We start from the raw sequence: 19,960 nt of genomic DNA, 5'->3' as shown, positions 1-19,960 counted from the left end.
TCTCCTCCCTGCCGTTCCTGTTTCCCCACCCTTTTTAGGTATATGCCCTACTACCATCTCTCTCTCTTTAGTGACCTAGTAACTACTGGCCCATTTATGCCGTATCCTTTTTTTTCTTTCTTTCTTTCTTTCTTTTTTTTTCTTTCCTTTTCCGTCACTTAACCCCTTACCTACACAACCTACTCACATTCACTTGCCTAACACTGTTTTTTTTTTCTTCTCTTGTTCGGGTTTGTTTTGTTGTGCACACTAAAGTTTTAAAAACGACATCTCTTATGCATGCTATTGACAGGGATAGAAGTCCCCCCCCTCCCCCACACACCTCCCTCGGATCCACAGATGCGCTCATAAGCACTTGGACACTTATATGTCCCCCTCTTGAGATACTTACGGGTCACTGACTAGCTGAGCAGGGGGAACACCCTCCCCTTATTGTTCTCAACGCTTTAAATATCTTATTTTGTTTACTTTGTCATATACATCGCAATGCATTTGGTGTATTTTCTCTATGACCGCCCGAGAGAGCAACTATTTGTTTTTCTCTTCTTGTGATCACCGTCAAAGCTTTTAAAATATAAAATAAAGAATTTATTTTAAAAAAAAAAAAATCCGGCGGGCGCATAATGACTTGCCGTCCGGCTTCCTGATTGGCCAGCTTCCCGACCAATCAGGAAGCTAGGCCGAGTTACGATGAAGCATGGAGACGGCTTCCCGGCCAATCAAGCAACCGGGCCCGGCTTCCTGATCCCGGAAGCTCAGGTATTGGGCTAGGCATCAGAGTATTTGGGCGAGTACTCTCAGCATCGGCACCGATACTATTATCAGTATCGTTGCATCCCTACTAGTAGGGTTGCCACCTGTCCAGGATTCACCCGGACAGTCATGGTTTTTAATGTTGTGTCCTGGTTTCATGGCAGCTGAAACCCGGACACATGTTGTCAGGCAAACAAGGGCAACCAAAATTAAGATAGGGGCTATTGGGCCCCCAACTTAAAATAGTCTTGACTGTGATATTTACACATAAACGGGTGACGCTATTTACATATGAAAAAGCCACGACTCATATTCCCCAAAAAATGTATGTGCGCCGCTAGAGTGTTCGAGTTTCGCAGGAAGAAAAGGTGGCAACCCTACCTACTAGAGAGTTTCATTTTTCGCCAGATGATGAAACCAAAGGACTCTTGAGATCACTGATCAGATAAGAAATGTTAAAAAAAGAAATAAAAATACCAAAAATAGAAAAAAAGTGTTTTATTCTGTTGTTATTTAAGGTGTTTAACAAAACAGAAAACGTCATGGATTTAGCAATTTAAAACAGTTAGGGACATGCTAAAGCTAATATAGTGATTAGGGTTACATATACTTTAATAATAATAATACTGCCTCCAGAGTTAACATGTTCTCAAGACGAGACCACGTGATCACAGGTAACACGTTCTCGCGGCCTAGAATGTAATTTAGTGCGCATGCTTGGACAGTTTCACTTCGCAAAAAGAACAGATAACTTTCCGATTCTTCCCGCCCAGTCATATCTCTTGGGGCGTGAGGCTCGTCGAGTGACGTCACTGGCCGAATGCTCTGTAGCCACGCCTATCCAGGCGTCAAGCCGCGGTGCCGAGAAGAAAATGTCAGGCCGCTCAGTAAGAGCAGAGACCCGAAGCCGGGCCAAAGATGACATCAAAAAAGTGATGGCGGCCATCGAGAAGGTCCGCAGATGGTGAGCGTTGGTTAGGACTCAGGAAAAGAGGCTTCCGCTAGCTTACTGGAAAGGGCAAGACTCCCTCATGTAAATTGGGACTCCCGAGCCGGCAAATAACTTACCGAGAGGGAGATGCTGATTGGACGAGCAGCTGAGTGATGTGTCAGACAGCCTGTCGCCCGGCGCCTGTACGCGGCTGAGCTGTCACTGTCTCATTTCAATAGGACAAGGGCGTGGCTAGAGTCAGTGGTGTGGTTGGTGGAACGGAGCAGCAAAAGGGACTCGCTGATTGGATGAAGAAAGCCTCGAGAGATCGCTAAGCCTGTGAAAGGAGTCTAGTATGGGGTTGCCATGGGGATGGGCAAGGGATGCAGCTAGAAGAGAAAGTTGGCTGAGATTGTTGGGATATTTACTGGTGACATCATGAGCTGTGTTATTTGTGCTACGTCATCACTTTGCTAGTTGGATTTCAGGATTTTGATTGGGATTAGTGTTGCCCTGTGTGTGCTGGTCATGTATAGATCTCACATGTTCCAAGTTGAAAGTTTTGATTTATAATATGTAAAAATTAGACAAGCCATCATTCTTTATAAAGGGAACATACAGGTTTCCTAAAGTGGTACTCTAGATAATTTTTTTTATTTTGGCTATGTCTATATATGCTAGTATATCTGCATTGATCAACGCCAGGGCACATAGAAAACTATTGTGCCCCGTTCCTACCATACCGCTACATTGAGGTGGGTTACAGTGTGTAAAATGCAGGCATGCTGCATTTTTTTTTTGCAATGTGCCTCACCTCATGTTACCCCTAGTCACAGTTGAGTGATTGAAATGTCATTCTGTGACATTTCAATAAAGTTTTAAAAAAAAGTAAACAGTGCCTTGCATTGTGACAACCATCACTACGCAGTGGAGATCAGCCTGCGCCCCTTGTAGCGTGTGAGCTGGTTTGAACAAGCACAACGAAATCCCCCCTCCAGGTCTCTCAGCGGTGCCATTTCCGCATGCCTGCCAGAAGAGGAGTGGCATCATCGCGAGAGGACAGTAGGGGACTGGCTGGCGCAGGTTCATCTTAAGCTCTGCACCCAGAAACTGCAATGGACCTGAAGGGGGGATTTAGGTGAGTATAACTTGGTTCACAGGGTAAGGAAAAATAAAACCTCATAGAATTGTTGGAAAAACAACAGCATATCACTGACATTCCACTGTTCTGTCTTTTCAGCTGTAGATGGCGCTGTTGTGCAATGTTTGTCTCTATGCTTATGCATACTTATCTATGATATATACAGGAAGTTCTCTCTCTATGCTATGTAATTCTATATTCTGATATGTTTTTCTAAGCAAGTAAAACTTTATTCAGCATTCCTCAAGATCTCAGTGCTTCATCTAAACACATAACCAACAAGAATGAGGTAGAGGGGGTGGCAGGAGGGTCATATTTTGCCCGGAGGGAGGCTTTCAAAATTAATTTTTTTGCTGTCTGTATCCCCCACCAAAAAAAGAATTGCCAGGCCACAGACCTCAATAAAAAAAATGTCAGCGATTCTAGCCCTTCCAACCCCTATACAAGGGAAGGGCAAACTTTGGCCCTCCAGCTGTGGTGAAACTACAAGTCCCATGAGGCATTGCCAGACTCTGACAGGCATGACTTCCGCAGGCAAATGCATGATGGCATTTGTAGTTTCACCACAGCCGGAGGGTCGAAGTTTGCTCATCCCTGTCCTATACAACACTAAAAAACTGCAAACTTGTAAAATAAACTGCAGACTTTCTTCTTACTATAGGAAGCCCTCGCCAGTCATATTCTTCTGAGTACATTAGAAATGCACAGCCACATATTTCCTTTTGTTTACTTACCATGCTACCCCCCAAATCACATCCCACTGCTGGTAGTTCCCTTGTCTCTTACAGCAGTGTGGCTGGTGCAGAATGGAGTCTATATGGGAATTCAGCAAAAAATCCAGTTTATGTATCGCCCACTGAAGCACAGATGCTGTACATTTAGCACAAGCAGTTTATATAGTCCATCCTCTTTCCAAATCCCCTCTGTGGTTGTCATAAAGACAAGTGACCCCTTTTTTTCTAACTGACCATGCAAGTTACTTCACTGCGACTGAACAACAATCTGTTAAAGGACAGAAGAAGAAACACGCAGCTTTCTCACATCTCGAATACTAGCACTATGTAATGAAATATATAGTTTGAGTTGTGCATAAATTATGTTGTTGTTTCCTTTTCCTGCAGGGAGAAGAAATGGGTTACCGTTGGGGACACCTCACTGCGGATTTTTAAGTGGGTTCCTGTCATTGATGGAAGAGATGTACGTATATTAGATTTCTTCTTTCAGGGGGAAATTATCTTGAGGGGAAAAAAAATGGGAATAATGGTAGTTTATGTGCAGAAGCGTGTGTGTCCGGTCACAGAAAATAATGGGACAAGTAATGCATCTGTTTAGTGCTATTCAGCGATGATGTCTATATACCAGGGGTAGGCGACCTCGGCATGCCAGCTGTTGTGGAACTAGAATTCCCATGAGACATGGCAAGACTCTGACAGCCACTGACATGACTCCCAGAGGTAGAAGCATGATGGGATTTCTACCACACCTGGAGTGCTAAACATTGCTTACCACTGCTACATACTGGGTTGTATTGTCATTTACATGAGGATGGCTTTAAAGTGACAGTAAACGCAAGAGTTAAATCTTTAAAAATGCATTCAAGTACCTAACTATTAACACAAATGTATCTTATTTGTGTATCACTCGGCTGTAGATCCTCAAATCATCTCTGAATTCATGCTGACACTGTCCTTCTTCTGTAGGGTGGCTACTTTTGTTCCCCCATGGTCCCTGTGTGTGTTGTAAAGAAGTCACCGCACCAAGCTCACTCCTGTGATGGATGACAATGTCGCATTTCGTTTACTGATTTGTATTGAGATTGTAGTCCATCACAGGAGTGAGCTTGGAGCGGTGACTACTTTACAACACACACCGGGACAATGAGGAACAAAAGTAGCCACCCTCCAGAAGGAAGGACAGTGTTGGTACCAATTCAGAGATGATTTGAGGATCTACAGCTGAGTGATACACAAAAAAGTTACACTTTTGTTAGGTTCACAACAAGGGGATTGCAGTTTTTGCGTGATTTTGTGCGTTTTTGCTTTTACAAACGCTAATTTCTCCCTGCATGGGGATGTCTATGGGACCAAAACCATGCGGGATCTGCCTCAAAATAGCTCCTGTATTATTTCTGCAACGCTATGGTGTGAACAGTTGCCACTGACTTAAATGGAGTGTTTTGCACGTTTTTTTGCCTAATGGTTAATGTACTTGAATGCATCTTTAAGATTTAACTTACTTTAAAGTAAACCTGTCTTGATGAATGTAATGGACTGCCATTTCTGACCTCTCTCTAAAAATACTTGTTGCGGGACTGTTATGCTGGGCCTCTGGTTTCTGTATTCTCTGAGTACTGGAACAATTACGCAGAAATGTCAGAGGTCCTTATTTGCACTGTGTCAGTTGTTCTGAGCAAGAGGCTCAGCATGACTACCAGACAACTAGCTTATTCGTAGAGCGAGCACAGTAATGTTGTCCTCCATGCTTTTTCAAGATGGTTTTCCTTTAAAGAAGATCCATGAAATCCAAAAGAATCTGTGTGGCTACACATACGGCACATTCTGTACAAGGCAGTCACACACATTGAATGTAAACGTCCACAAACAAATATTCCTATGTGTCATGAAGTTCTCATTATACCTTTTTATATAGTTTGCCTTTTCATATTCACAAATCAATTTCAATATTTCTCTTCTGCAGAAAGAAAAAGTGAAAGGAAGCACACCTCTGAGCAGCTCATCCACCGCCAACTCCTCTCTCCTGCTGGAATTTCAGGGTAAGATTCATGTTCTCACACTCAAAAGCCACAAAGGGATGCATCCATCATGCCCATTTTGTGTATTCACAGCTGACTAGTCATAATGACTGTAGTAAAAACATGAGATGGCTAGCCTACTTGAGGACAGAGTTAGGGCTGCAACTAATGATTATTTTCATAATCGATTAGTTGGCTGATTAATTTTTTGATTAATTGGATTAAAAAAAAATTAAATACCATCCTTGATTTAAAATAAAATACACAAATGCAGTGTTACAAAGTTTTCGTTAGATTAAAACTACATGCACAATTTATTGCAATCGCACTGCACTGGAACGCACGGCGATCACACTGTGAGTGGTAGTTGCATTTGGGGTGCCATTAAAATGAATGGCACTCTAACGCACCTTCTGTAGCAGAATTTGTCCAGCCGAAATCAAAAATGACTTTGTTCCCACCTTTTTATAATTATTTTTTAATAATTGTATTGTAAGCACATGGCACTTGAATAGCTTCAGCCAGTGGCAAGATTCCGCAGATGGCAGCTGAATGTAAATACAGCAGGTAGTGGGCTGGTGCAATAGTCAACTTACTATTGGCCATTTCAAATTGCAATAGCCTATAGCAGACTGGCTATTGCACCTGCATACTACTTGCTGTGCCCTCCTCCCAGCGTGACGGAGAGAGCTAGGGGATCCAACCAACAAATCGATAATGAGAACAGTTGACAACTATTTGACAACTATTCTCATTATTGATTATTATCGATTAGTTGATTGCAGCCCTAGACAGGGTCTGATGCTATGGCAAGATTTGCCTATTGCTTATGTCTTGGCTCTAAAGTCAAAGTTGGCAACACAGTCAAACAAGATTTTGAGGGACACAAAAATACTTTCCTGGCCATTAAATGTAATAGCACCGTCCCTATGTCCTTCTTAGGCAGTATCTAAATAGTTAAGAGTTCACTGAGAGTAGATATTCATTGTAGTAAAGTGAATCAGGAATTGTAACATTTTAACAACTATATTCATACAGTGGCAAGAATAACTCTGTTTTATTGTTCTGTGGAAAGCCTAAATCTGCATTGGTAAGAGTGGCAAGGTTAAACATTAATTGGTATTCAGTAGTAAGATTAAACATGTATTGGAATACAGTGGAAATACTAATCTTTCCATTGGTGTTCAGTGACCAAAGTAAACCTGCACTGGTGTTTTGTGGCCAGAATAAACCTGCACTGGTGTTCAGTGACCAAAGTAAACCTGCACTGGTGTTTTGTGGCCAGAATAAACCTGCACTGGTGTTCAGTGACCAAAGTAAACCTGCACTGGTGTTTTGTGGCCAGAATAAACCTGCACTGGTGTTTTGTGGCCAAATTAAACCTGCACTGGTGTTTTGTGGCCAAATTAAAGCTGCACTGGTGTTCAGTGGTAAAAATTCTTCAAGCCCTTGGTATACCCAAACTCATCATAACTTTCTGAGAAACTAGAGCTGCTCTTTTCATCCCACACTACTCTTTCTTCATAATGCCATCAGGTACCAAACGCTACAAGTATTTTTAGGGCAGTAAGCAATTTGCTGCAGCAATAGCTGGCAGTGAAATAAAGGCACCATTGGGCAAATCTAAATTCCCCACAACGGTAGCTACTGGGGGAACACTGAAGGCACTGTTGGTCAGTTATGCATCCGCTCCAATAGTGAGACTCATTTTGCAGGAATTTTAGATTCTGATAGTTATTGATGTATTGGATAATCTTTGCAGTTTACTGAAAGATGAAAAAGGTCAGCCAGATCCCTATTTTCGTTCCCAGTGTCAGCATTTACTTCATTTTTGTTTAGGGTGACCACAGATATGTTAAAGCAAAAGTGAATATAGTGTTCATTCTATTCTGATTGGAAGGAGAAATCTGCAGTTGTTGTTTTTTTTCTCTAAGATATAAATATACTTCATTTTACAGAGTTACTAATAAAGTGTCATTTTTTTTTTTTTTTTACAGATGAGACCAGTAACCAAAGTTCCTTTTCTGATGTATACCAGCCAAAGGTAGAAAGCAGCAACTCCAGCCCAAGCCCCCCACATAGTGAGTCTCCCAGTCCAGTGCACACATCTGACTCTCAGCCCCCAACCCTGGGACAGGAGAGCTTGCATGGTAAGAATATGTGATCCTGAGATCTTGTGTGAAGAGGCAACGAGGGGCAACACCTGGATCACACTACTGTGCTGTCATGGCATCAGAGGGTTGGGCAGCTGTCAAACAAACATGCAATAATGAATCAATTGTACATGTTAAAAAAACTGATGCTGATTGGTATGTTTGATAACTGCAAAATCACATTTTGGATTGAATCTGTAGTTGGGATAAATATATGAACTATTTACAAGTTGGCGCCAAACTGCAGGCACCATAAGTTGCAAGAACATATCTTAACTCGCGCTTAGAATCTGCTTTCGGAGCTCATACAACCAGTCCCCACTTCATGTTATGAGGAGAATGGACATACCTATTCCTGTATTGCACAGGCCAGTGCTCAGTTCCTGACCAATCTATCACAGTGCTCAAGCCTTATGTGGTTGGCAGGTGGCAAAGCTATGCAAATTCTTTCAGACAGTCAGTTTTGCATATTAAGGGAAAACTATGGGGTCAGTGCTTTTCCCCATAGTTCTCCGAAGGGTCACGAACTAGCATCCTCCCATGACCCAATGCTCAGTATACCGCGAGCTGTACTGAGATCGCCGCAGCCAGGACGGATCCCGACATTACTGTCTGGATCCACCCAGCCGCGTGATTGACAGTTAGCTCTGCCTATCTAGAGGCAGAGCCGGCTGTACCCGCCTCCTCCCCCGTCCGTTCCTCCAGTCAGCGCTGGAGGATCGGAGGGGGTTTCCTGCAGGGAGCCGTGAATGACAGTCACGGCTCTCTGCAGGGACAGGATCGGGAAGTGAGCGACGATATGTGTTCGCTCACTTCCCCATCTATTGAGCCGACGTGTGACAGTTTCATTGTCACGCGTCGGCTCGAACTATGAGGCTGAGTGATTTTCACTCGCCTGATAGTTCTCCTTTTAACTTTGCTATAATCTGTCAGTGCTATAAGGTTTGCATAGGAATATTGCAAGTATAATCTGGCACATTATGGTGCTTGCAGTTTGTCGGTAACTTTATTTCCAATTTTTTACGTTGGATTAAATATTGTACCTTATCTAAAGGTTTACTTGACTGTATGTAATACGTGTTACATGTTGTTCACAGTGAAATATCATGTTTACATGTTTTTACAGTACAGTATATACGAACCATTTGTGCTCTACTGTGTACAGCAATTTGGCATCCTTTATTAATAAAGGTGGTTAGACCATAGAGCTGTTCCTGCATGCAGCACAAACACCCAACCAGAAGTTCTGATTGACTGTTACAACCAAAATGAAACATTGACATAAAGCTGTTAACATTCACAGTTATATAAGCTATTTCTTTATTACAGGTATTTATATAGTGCAGACTATTTACGCAGCGCTTTACATAGTTGCACGTTCACATCAGTCCCTAACCTCAAGGAGCTTACAATCTTAGGTCCCTATCCTGCATGCATGCATACATCAGAAGCCAATTCACCATATCTTTTGGAGTGGGGAGGGGACCGGAGTACCTGAAGGAAGCCGACACAAGCACAGGGAGAACATGCAGATAGTGTCCTGACCAGAATGTAGATATTTGATACTGATTTAAAGTGGCACTAACCTCAGGAGTTAAAACTTAAAATGCATTCAAGTACCTTAACTAATAACAGAAATGTATCTTATTTGTGCATCACTCGGCTGTAGATCCTGAAATCATCTCTGAATTGGTGCCGACACTGTCCTTCCTTATGGATGGTGGCTACTTTTGTTCCCCATGGTCCCTGTGTGTGTTGTAAAGAAGCCACCGCTCCAAACTCACTCCTGTGATTGATTACAATTTCAATACAAATTGTAAACTAAACGTGACATTGTAGTCCATCATAGGAGTGATCTTGGAACGGTGAGTACTTTACAACACACACAGGGACCCTGGGGAACAAAAGTAGCCCCCCTCCAGAAGGAAGGACAGTGTCGGCACCAATTCAGAGATGATTTGAGGATCTATAGTCGAGTACCGCTCCAAGCTCACTCCTGTGATGGATTACAATCTAACTTTTAGTTTACTCATTTGTATTGAGATTGTAGTATTGTGTATGGAGAGGACCCTGGATCCTAGGCCCAGGCTGTACACAGGGCCGTGATTTCTCCTACTCTAGAATAAGCCTAACCTTATGTTATTCAGCTTTCAAATACCAAAGTCTTTGCTGTTCACAGAGACTCTGGCATTTGAACGATGAATGATGCATTGTGCCCAGAGGAGCAGGGCTTGGCAGGAGAGGACACCGTAGGACGTTTTGAAGACCAGAGTAGGCACACCACAAGTTGTCTGCACGAACATGTTGGCATCACAGGTTTTAAAAGGATGCTCTGTTGACAAAAACTATAGTGACTCATGCAAACTCCAACACGGTATAGTCTCACTATTGCTAAATCACCAACTTTTAAATGACGCACACAACAATAAATACCCTCTCAACCTGCACCCAAAATAATGGATAAGTGAAAATACTGGCGCACAGATGAGGTTCCATTCACCTTAGTCCACATCATATATATCACAGGTTCCGGAACACAGCTCCAAGCTCCGATACTTTAATGATTATATCAGGCAAACAGTATACATCATAAAACTTCTAACGAGCTTCAGCCACTCATGGCCTTAGTCATAGCTCCTGAGTCAGAAATAAATAATGTCAGGAGCCCTTCAGATGCTTCTGTAAGAAGTGCGAGTGCTGTTATTGTAAGTACAGGGTTCAGAAACAAGAGAGCCCTTTTTAGTTTTGCATAGGAAATTCAAGTTTGGAAAGCAAAATCTTTTGCTGTAGGGGAAACGCTCTAGAAAACGTACATTAGACTTAACATGGTCTTCTGTGCAAATAAAAATGATATTAAAGGCTTCATTTGTCCTAGTAAAAAAAAAAAGATTTTAATAGGAAATGTAAATATCCACTTAAAGTAGACCTATGCTCACATGTTAATTTAAAGCAAACCATGGCAAATTGGCAAAAAGATAAAAACCGAAACTCATCTGGTATTGCAGACATGTCCAGCATCAACAGCAGTTCTGTTCTACTGTCTATCAATCTAAGATCCCTCAATAGCATTGTGCCGGTATGTACGGTAATAAAAAAAAGACCACTTTCCAGGCTGCTGACTCTGGCCCCTTACACCTCCCACTTCTGACTGCTGCCCCAATTGCTTTCATAGATGGCTTGACGATAAGAAGAGAGTGAGCCAGACCCAGCAATCAAAAAGCTGGTGCTGTTTTCAGGGGAAATGTTCCAGGCCATTCACTGATCTTGAGGCAATAGACAGAAGGTGCCTGCAACATAGGGTATTATTTGTTTACCTGGTCAGAAGTTCATTTTATAGCCTAAAGTAGGGGTAGGAAACACTGGCCCTCCAACTGTGCCTTAACTAAGAATCCCAACATGCTTCTGCCTCTGGGAGTCATGCCTGCAACTGTCAGTCTTGCAATGCCTCATGGGACTTGTAGTTCCACAACAGCTGGAGGGCCAGAGTTGCCCATCCCTGGCCCAATGCATGGCTTTTTATATGTTTTATAGTGAAGATAAGGGTTAGATAAATTGTTGCGGTTTCATCCTGTGTATCGGGAAGGGACAGTGTCAGGGAATGAATGGAATTTTCCCAACGGCGACAAATACGGCCATAAAAACCTGACATACAGTAGGTTTGAACACTTCACTTCTGTATACAATTTTTTTCTTAAATTCTCACATAGATAAAATGTTTGCTGACATGGATTAATAATTAGCAAAAAGCAGCAATAGAATGAGTTGCATACTTAAAGCCTATTTGTGGAACAAAAACATCCCCTTGCAGTGGGGCTACAAGGGGAGGGAGTGGGGCTACACCCTACACTGCAAGGGTTAACTGCTCATTAATGTTTAGGGTGCCTGTATGAAGGACTTACTTACCTGATCTCCACTCCAATGGCAGTCAGCATGCTCCTCGTCTCCCCTATGCTCCAGCTTGTGCACTGTCCCTCAGCATCCTTGTGTATAATGCAGGTCTGTGGACCCTGCACTGTATGTGATGATGTCAGCAGGCCTCCAACCACTGTTGTGTAGGAGGAAGAGGCTGCCTGTACCGGTCTTGGAGCCAGCGAGAGCAGGGATTAGGTAAGAAAAAAGTCCTTTACGTGACTACCCTAGACATTAATGAGCAGTTAACCTTTGAAGTGCGGGGTTAACCCCACTGCAAGCGGAGTTGTTTTTTTTCCCTCTTTTTTTTTTTTATCCTTTAACTTTGCTTGAGAAAATGCTGCTCCATGCTCTCTCCATTGATACTTGCATAGCCAAAATCATAGCATTTCATCATATGATTGTTGTTGAAGGCAAGGACTCGCCAATCTCACTTCCGATTTTCCTCTGCTGCAGAAATCACATGACCAGATGCCTAGGTTCTTGTTTATCTATGCGAGCAACATCATAGCTGCAGTTTGCATCCAGCATCTGTTACTCTTTATCCATCCTGCCAAGCTGCATATTAATATTTGAGTATAGGTACATGGTATCGGGGTATCAGAATGGTATTTCCACTGTGCTACAATCTTTCTCGTGCCTCGTTTCTGAAAGTAGATTCAAACTATTGCTTGCTGACAAGCAGTTGTCTGAGCTTCTGCTGGGACAGACATTTTACAATTTGTAAGAAGAATTCTGTAAAGCCTTTTATTGACTTCAATGCTTTGCATCTCATTTCAAAGATGGCATAGGGGACATGTAGTGGAATCTGTAGTGTGATGGAAATGTCAGTTGGTGAATATTATTAGAGGTAGAATCAGATTCCTTGTTTATAATTTTTTTCAGAGCCCTCTGTTGCTGCTTCTGAGGGAGCTGATGAACCACCAACTCTGACCAAGGAGGAGCCCGCTCTTTCTTCAGCTCAGGTACTCGTTGACATTGAGTGTTACATTACACAGTCCTCATTGAACCAAAAACATTGCAGTAAATGATAAATCTGATTTTTCAACTCGCCGTCCTGTGGATACATTTTAATACCAGTATCAGATAATTTCTTAATTTGTTCCAAATCTACTAAATTGTGGACATGACAGTCTTTGATAGCAGATGGATAGCCAGTTTTGTCCAATGCTGACCTCTCCTGAAAATATCAGTTGCCTGGCTCGTATCTTGAATGAACAGACTGTGATGTAAATCACAGCCTGTTCATTCATAACTGGGGACACATAGTACTATGTGTCCCCAGTTATTTACAAACACTGGAGTGATCAGACAATCGCTCCAGTGTTTGTCCTTCTCACACGGAGGATCGGTAAATATCACTGATATTTACCGATCCTCCGCTCAGCTATGCACAGAGCCGCTGCCATCCTGAAACTGACGGGATGACAGCAGCTCCGATCTCCTACCCGCTCTGCCATCCTGACAGCTGGGGGCGCGGCTTCTCTCCCCCTCACCGCTCCGCCATCCTGACAGCAGGCAGCGCTCCCTCCTGCGCCGGACGAGGGAGTGCTGTCATATCGGATGGCCAGCGGTGAGGGGGAGAGAAGCTGCCCCACTCGGCTGCACGGCGCCCTTGTTGCCATGGCGCCCTGTGCGGCCGCACTGCTCGCACACCCCTAAGGCCGGCCCTGGCCTGGCTGTCCTGTTGATCCAATGGCATTAATACATTCTGAGGCCCTGACCTGATTATAGTTATGCAGATGTGTATTTCTGATTTCACTCTGTTTCAATAATCTGCATATTTGCTCCAGGCCAGTGCTTCAGAAAGTATTGAAACCAGAGACTGGCAACTAGTATTCATAGTAAGTTAGCAAGAGCAACTTCCATAGTCCTCTTGATTACATTTCTTCTAAAACCGACACTTCCTGGAGTGTCGCTCTCCTGTGTTCTCAACAATGCCTAGTGGTACCTCATAACCAACTCCCTCTGCCCCTTCGGTGTCCTGTGGAGGCGCACGCCCTACGTAATCATAAAGTCAATGTCACACCAAGTGATTAGCCTAAATCAGGGGTCAGCAACCTTAAACACTCAAAGAGCCATTTGGATCCGTTTCCCACAGAAAAGAAAACACCGGGAGCCACAAAACCCTTTTGACATCTAAAATGAAGATAACACTGCGTATATAGTTTTTTACCTGTATGCTATGTATATAGATATATGTTGGCTTAGTAACGCACTGGACTCTGGACTTACCTGAGACCCCGCAGAGCCCACCTGGGAGTGACCCTGCAGAGCACACCATAGATCCTGCACAGCCCATCTGAGACTCTCTATGGTGGGCTCTGCAGGACCTCAGGTGGGCTCCACCCCTGGACATCGAGCCGCAGCAGAGGGATGAAAGAGCCACATGCGGCTCCAGAGCTGCCGTTTGCTGACCCCTGACTTAAATATAATGGTACAGATTTAGTTGCATTCTTCAAATTGCATGTTTTAATAGTAAGGATGTGGTTACAATGTATCTAATATTGCTGAATGATACATTTTCTTTTCCTATTAGACCGAAGATCTGGATGAGTCTGGAGCACCACCATTGAAGAGAGCTTGCCCAGATGTGCCTTCCCATCCAACGTCGGCTTTAAAAAGCTAGTGCCAATTTCAGCATACACAAGGCGGAACGAAAACCTCCTATCACTTATTCGTGAGGACGGTGCCATCTTAGCCTCTACTTAGATCCGCAGTTGCCATGGTGCTACACGTGATCAGCTAATAAACCTGCCATTTAAGGGCTTGAAAGTTCAGCTGAGAGCTGACTCCTGCACACAGATGGCTGAACCTGTACAACATTAATTCATGCATTTTTCTGCGTTTGGAGTTGTACTCGTGGTTTAAGAAAGTCTGGCTTACACCAGTGTACAGCTGCGTGCAGCCATCGATTTCTATGGGAGGCTGTGCACATGCATAGTACCTGTGGCTCCCTTGTAGGGAAAGTATTTATGTTGAATAGTTCAGCCACCCATGTGCATGCGACCATAAGCACACTGGCAACTGTGACAGTCATCACCAGAGGCATGCCTTGAATTTAACTGTTTTAGGAAACAGTTAAATGGAAGGGTTTATTTCCGCTTTAATCGTCTTGCTGTAACGGTCTTTGAAAGCCTTAGCTGACAATGTTTGCACTTAAAGGGAACATGTCAGGATGGCTGTTACCTGGCACAAGCAAGGCCCCACTCCTGTATGGGATCCTGGGCTGTGAAGGTGATCCGCTGTCCTGATGTTGTGCAATTACTAAACCTAACGGAGGGAATTGTAACCTACCTGATTGAAGTGCAGTCCACATTTCAAAGTGTGACAGTAAACTTTTGCTACATTGTCAAATTTTTACAGGCACTTTAAAAAAACAAACAAATGAGTCATCGGTCGTGTGAAATCTGCAGACGCCACGTATGCTGTTTTTCCATGCAAGGTCCTAGTCTAGTTTCATTGCCCTCCTTTTATGAAGATTTATGCAAACAGTTGGTAGCTGGAATTCAGCGATTGTGATATTGCCTGTCCTTCCCCGTTTGTCAGGCCTTATTGACACCTGGCCAGGAATATATTGTGTGTGAAATTCAGAGAACTGACACAATTGCACTTTGTCAGACACCTTCCAGAAGATAATGAGACTGAACTATTAGAACTCGAGCGAAAGTACATTGTTTACCCATAGCAAGCAGTTATTTGATTGGTTACTATGGGCAACAACTCCACGTCGGCTCCTTTTTTCTTTGCTCAGCTGGCAGTGTCTCATGCCTACCACTGAAAATAGGAACAGTTTATTCCACGCATTATCAAACTATTTAATTCCTTAAATCTACAGAGATCCTATATATTGTGTTAAGCTTGTTTCATATAGTATTACCTGTTCTATAACATTTAGAAGTTTATGGATGTGTTTCAGCACAAAAAAAAAAAGATATTTTTAATAAATTAAGCTATTTGAAATGGGTTTCCTTGTGTGTTTCTTGTGTTCTATTCCTACATTCTATGCACAGATAAATGGAACGCAAGGTCAACTATGCGAAGACATTTCCTGGTAGAAAATAGGAGTCTGCCATTGTGAGCTTCTCGTTCTGCAAATGCCAGTTCAGTTGCCTGGCTAACATTCTAGTCCTCTTGCTTCAATGCTTTCAGTCACTAAGAACACATATGAAGAAAAGGACCTCTTTCCTTATGTGCAAGCTTGTTCCAGGTCAGTAGAACAGCCAGGCAACCAGCAGTTTTATAAGGAGGACAGCTCTCATGTTCAGGAACATTTACTTTAAAGCCCAACTCCAGATGCAAGAAAAAAACTACCCTTGAAGAGGGCCATCAATTTGCCTGCCCTGGCCATGCCCGGCACTACAAGGGTTAATGCTTGTTAAGTTTAATGGTAGAGAGATAAAGGGCTATACCAGGGGTAGGCAAACTTGGCTCTCCAGCTGTGCTGAAACTAGAAGTCCCATCATGCTTCTGCCTCTGGGAGTCATGCCTGTGGCTTGCAATGCCTTATGGGATTTGTAGTTTCAGCACAGCTGGAGAGCTATGGTTGCCTACCCCCTGGGTTATACCTACCTTTGTCTTCTCTCTGGCAGGCCTCCTTCATCTATGCGACCACTCCAGCAAAGCCTCCTCTCTAAGGCGTGCCTGGCCTCTTATGTGAATGAAGAACCCCACTTTCTTTGTGTTCCTGCACGGGCCCCGCCATTAAGAAGAATCTGACCAAATGTGTTCTACCCCCACACTGCAAGGGTTAAATGCTCGTTTTTGTCTAGATGCTTAATGATTGAAAAAAAAAAAAAGTTATACTTACCCGAACCGCGGAGCTGGCTGGCTCGCTGCTCCTCTGGTCCCTGAAGCCTGTCTCCTCTTCCACTCCAGTGATGTTATGTCCCACTGTGTCCTCACGTCCTATACACTGTGTATAGAATGTGATGACTCAAGGATCCATAGACCACTGAATGAAGTGTGGGAGAAGCCCCAGGGACTGGTCCAGGAGCAAGCCGGCTCCAAAGATCAGGTGAGTGTAACTTTTTGTATTTTTAGCACCTAGACAAAAGTGGGGTTCCTAATTCACATCAGAGAATGCACCCCCCTCCAATGTGGTATTGGAGGGGCCAATGACCATGTGGGAGCTCTGATACTTTATAAAGCAGTGACTTTCAATGTAATACTCTCTCTTATTTAACAAAATACACTTGGAAAATTCACCTGCAGAGAATGTTAGGGATTCCACCAGCATTTTGCAGTGGAGGGGGTGATAAGTGTAGGAGCAGGCACTCTGTTACTTCCAAAGACAAAAGTCTGAAAGTTGCCTCCTGTAATTTATTTGAAGAATGTCACCAGCACACCGATTTTTACAGCAAATGGATAATCATTTATTGACGTATGCTGTCTCTCATTTTGCTTCGGGGAGTGTCGCCTGGTCCGCCGATGCTCTCAGTGGTTCCCCCTGCCGCCCCGGGGGGCCTGTATTGGCCAGCAGATGAAACCAAGGGGGAATGTATGCATCCGACACTGACAGATTAATATGTATTTCTTTATTACATTTCCATAAGTTCTATCCCACTCCTAATAACCATATCCACCGAGAAACATACTTATTGAAGATGTCCACAGGATGTACTTCCTCAATGTACTGACACAATTTCACTCAGCACTGTGAATACGCACTTCCTTGTGTCACAACTCTCACAGATTAAAAAGTTGGGTATTCTGCGCTATAGAATAAACTAACAGGGTTGGCCCCAAGCTGCTAAAACTAAGGCTGGATAAGCCTCACAAATGTAGTTGGAATAATAGTAAGCGCTCTGGGTCTCCTGTTGTATGGTAAAAGGTCAAAGGGTAGAATAAACTATATGATTCTATAAAGGTGCATAAGTGTATAAATTAATATAAATAGAATAAAATAACCATCATCTCAACAAGGTGACAATGAATCCATGTGAAGTGATATATAAATAAACGTGTGTATGAATATCAAACGTGAATCAAATATCTGTACACAATAGGTGTTAAAATTGAATATAAACTGAATAAATATGTTATAATACTGAGCAGTGTGTTCGTGATCTTTTTGAACTATACAAACATGGCTAAAATAGGCAGTCAAATATAAGTGCTATATGATGTGAGGTATATGGAGCATAAAACAAGTGAACAATTATCCTTAAAAAGGGTAAAAATCGTCCAAAGATGTTAAATCCTAGAGAGACAAAGTCTGAACCGCAGGAGGCTTGAATGAATAAATCTCAGATAACCGTATCCAGGAGGGTGATATGTCGGGGAAGAGCTGGATCCCCGTAGGGATTGTACTCACCAGATGCCGGAGAAAAATCAGCTGTCTCTATCACCGTAGTAGCGGAAAGGGAGAAGACTTCCTTCCGTCCTTTCGTAAGATCAATCCTGGTCTCAGAAGAGGTGCTGTAATTTCGGTAGTGGCGAGGTCCCTTGTGTTGCTTCCGGGAATGTATCTTGGTTCTTGGTGTCTCCGAATATAGGTGTATTTTTGATCTTACGAAAGGACGGAAGGAAGTCTTCTCCCTTTCCGCTACTACGGTGATAGAGACAGCTGATCACCAGCTGATTAAAGTTACACCATAAAAAAGAATAAAAAAATGTTTAAGTCCCCACCCATACATACACGCATGCAAACATGCGTCGGGGGCGCATACGTGCAAAAAAGACGATTGCGCCCATTACGCCGCACATGTTACATATCGCCGCGAACGTCGGAGTGAGAGCAATAATTGTAGGGCCATCAATCACTGATAACACTAAACTGATGAGCGGTAAAAGCTTTTAAAGCGTCGCCCATGGCCAATTTTGGGTACGGTAATTTTCTGCGATTTCGCGGGTGAACGCAATTTTAAAGCTTGACATGTTTGGTGTCTATTTACCCGACGTGACCCGATCTTTTATATTTTACCAAAAAACTGGGTAATAATAAATGTTTCCTAACATAATGTTAAAAAAAACTTTTTTTTCCCCAAATTTTCTGTAATTTTTCCTAATTATAGTAAAAAATAAAAACCCCAGTTGTGATTAAATACCACCGAAATAAAGCTCTATCTGTCCCCAAAAAATGGTATAAAATTCATTTCAGTACAGCGCTGCATGACGGAATAAACGTCAGTCAAAGTACCGCAGCGCTGAATACTGAAAAATGGCTTGGCCAGGAAGGGGGTCTAAACACCTGGTCTTGAAGTGGTTAATGGCTCATGCACATGGGTGTCCGGCCTAGGGTTGCCACCTGTCTGAGATTCAACCGAACAGTTTAGGTTTTGATTCTTGTGTCCAGTTTCAGGCCACCTAAAACCCGGACAGATCGGAACAGGAAGGAGGTTCTGTGTGGCGGGCTGCGGAGGAGAAGCAGCTTGTGAGGCTGAGAGAGAGCGATGTATGTCCAGTATGAGAAGGCTGAAGGTGCTGTGAGGACTGGAGGTGGAGCTGGGAGAGAGTGGCTGTCTTGGTGTGTGTGAAGAGTGAGTAGAACGGGGTGGCCAGCTTCTTCGTGGCTCTAGCCCACTCTCCCACCCCTCTCCAGTGTAGGGTTGCCACCTTTACTTCCAGCTAAACCCGAACACTCTAGCAATGCAAGGATTTTTTTGGGGAGAATGAGTCGCTGCTTATTCATATATAAATAGCGTCACCCATTCATGTATGAATATCACAGTCAGGACTATTTTCAGTGGGGGGCCAGCCCGGCCAGTAGCCCCTATCTTAATGTTGGTTGCCCCTGTCTGCCTGACATCATGCGTCTGGGTTTCAGCTACCATGAAACCAGGACACAACATTCAAAACCCGGACAGTCGAGGTGAATCCTGGACAGGTGGCAACCCTACTCCAGTGCGTGGTTGTGTGACGTGCCAGCTTCCTAGTCAGGAGTAAGTGCTCCGTGATGTCACATCCATTTCACTGCACGCTGGCTCTGGCCTCCAGAACAAAGAAGCGGGCTGGCTAGAGCGCTCATCGTTGTCACAGAGACACCAGCCAGGCAACTTATTTACTTCTCCCACAATAGACATCCGTGGGAAAAACGCTGGAGGCTTAGTGGCCATTTTGTTGGTTGGCGTTCTCATTGGGTTGCAAGCTCCTCTGGTGCAGACTGATGTGACTGGCTCAGTGCTCTCTGTACAACACTGCAGTATATGTCTCCAAGAAAAAAGATTAGCCGTGTGGCTAGTGTTTGGGTTGGCATTAAGAAAAGGTGGCAACCCTAGTCTGGCCTAGGGCCATACAACATAAAATTCCGGTGTATTCCCTCACTGCGCCACTTATAGAAATCAATTCTACATATAGCTGTGTTCAGCCATTTTTTTTTG

General features: G+C 43.5%; 1 protein-coding gene across 3 annotated transcripts; it reads left to right on the top strand.

Moving 5' to 3' along the window:
• The first annotated feature begins 1,498 nt into the window (after positions 1-1,498).
• Positions 1,499-14,359, top strand: BCL7B (BCL tumor suppressor 7B). 3 transcript variants are annotated; one of them, XM_018557137.1, is made up of 6 exons: positions 1,512-1,717; positions 3,947-4,022; positions 5,523-5,598; positions 7,575-7,727; positions 12,525-12,610; positions 14,179-14,359. In XM_018557137.1, exons 1-6 carry the CDS (start codon positions 1,626-1,628, stop codon positions 14,266-14,268), a joined length of 573 nt encoding a protein of 190 aa, XP_018412639.1. In that variant the 5' UTR covers positions 1,512-1,625; the 3' UTR covers positions 14,269-14,359. The 3 variants fall into 3 exon arrangements, with proteins under 3 accessions (XP_018412640.1, XP_018412639.1, XP_018412638.1); XM_018557136.1 differs by having other exon boundaries at positions 1,516-1,717; positions 12,525-12,604; XM_018557138.1 differs by lacking the exon at positions 7,575-7,727 and having other exon boundaries at positions 1,499-1,717.
• Positions 14,360-19,960: the final 5,601 nt, after the last annotated feature.

The sequence above is a fragment of the Nanorana parkeri genome, unplaced genomic scaffold (genome assembly GCF_000935625.1).
Source record: "Nanorana parkeri isolate BGI_ZX_2015 unplaced genomic scaffold, ASM93562v1 scaffold269, whole genome shotgun sequence".
Taxonomy (NCBI): domain Eukaryota; kingdom Metazoa; phylum Chordata; class Amphibia; order Anura; family Dicroglossidae; genus Nanorana; species Nanorana parkeri.
The sequence above is the reverse complement of the archived record's forward strand: the minus strand, read 5'-3'. Positions and strand labels throughout refer to the sequence as shown.

Excerpts from the sequence above, each read along its gene's own strand:
- BCL7B (XM_018557137.1), top strand. The coding sequence starts at position 1,626 with ATGTCAGGCCGCTCAGTAAGAGCAGAGACCCGAAGCCGGGCCAAAGAT. Across the intron at positions 7,728-12,524 it reads GGGACAGGAGAGCTTGCATG|AGCCCTCTGTTGCTGCTTCT; the intron begins GTAAGAATATGT and ends AATTTTTTTCAG. Across the intron at positions 12,611-14,178 it reads TTTCTTCAGCTCAGGTACTC|ACCGAAGATCTGGATGAGTC; the intron begins GTTGACATTGAG and ends TTTTCCTATTAG.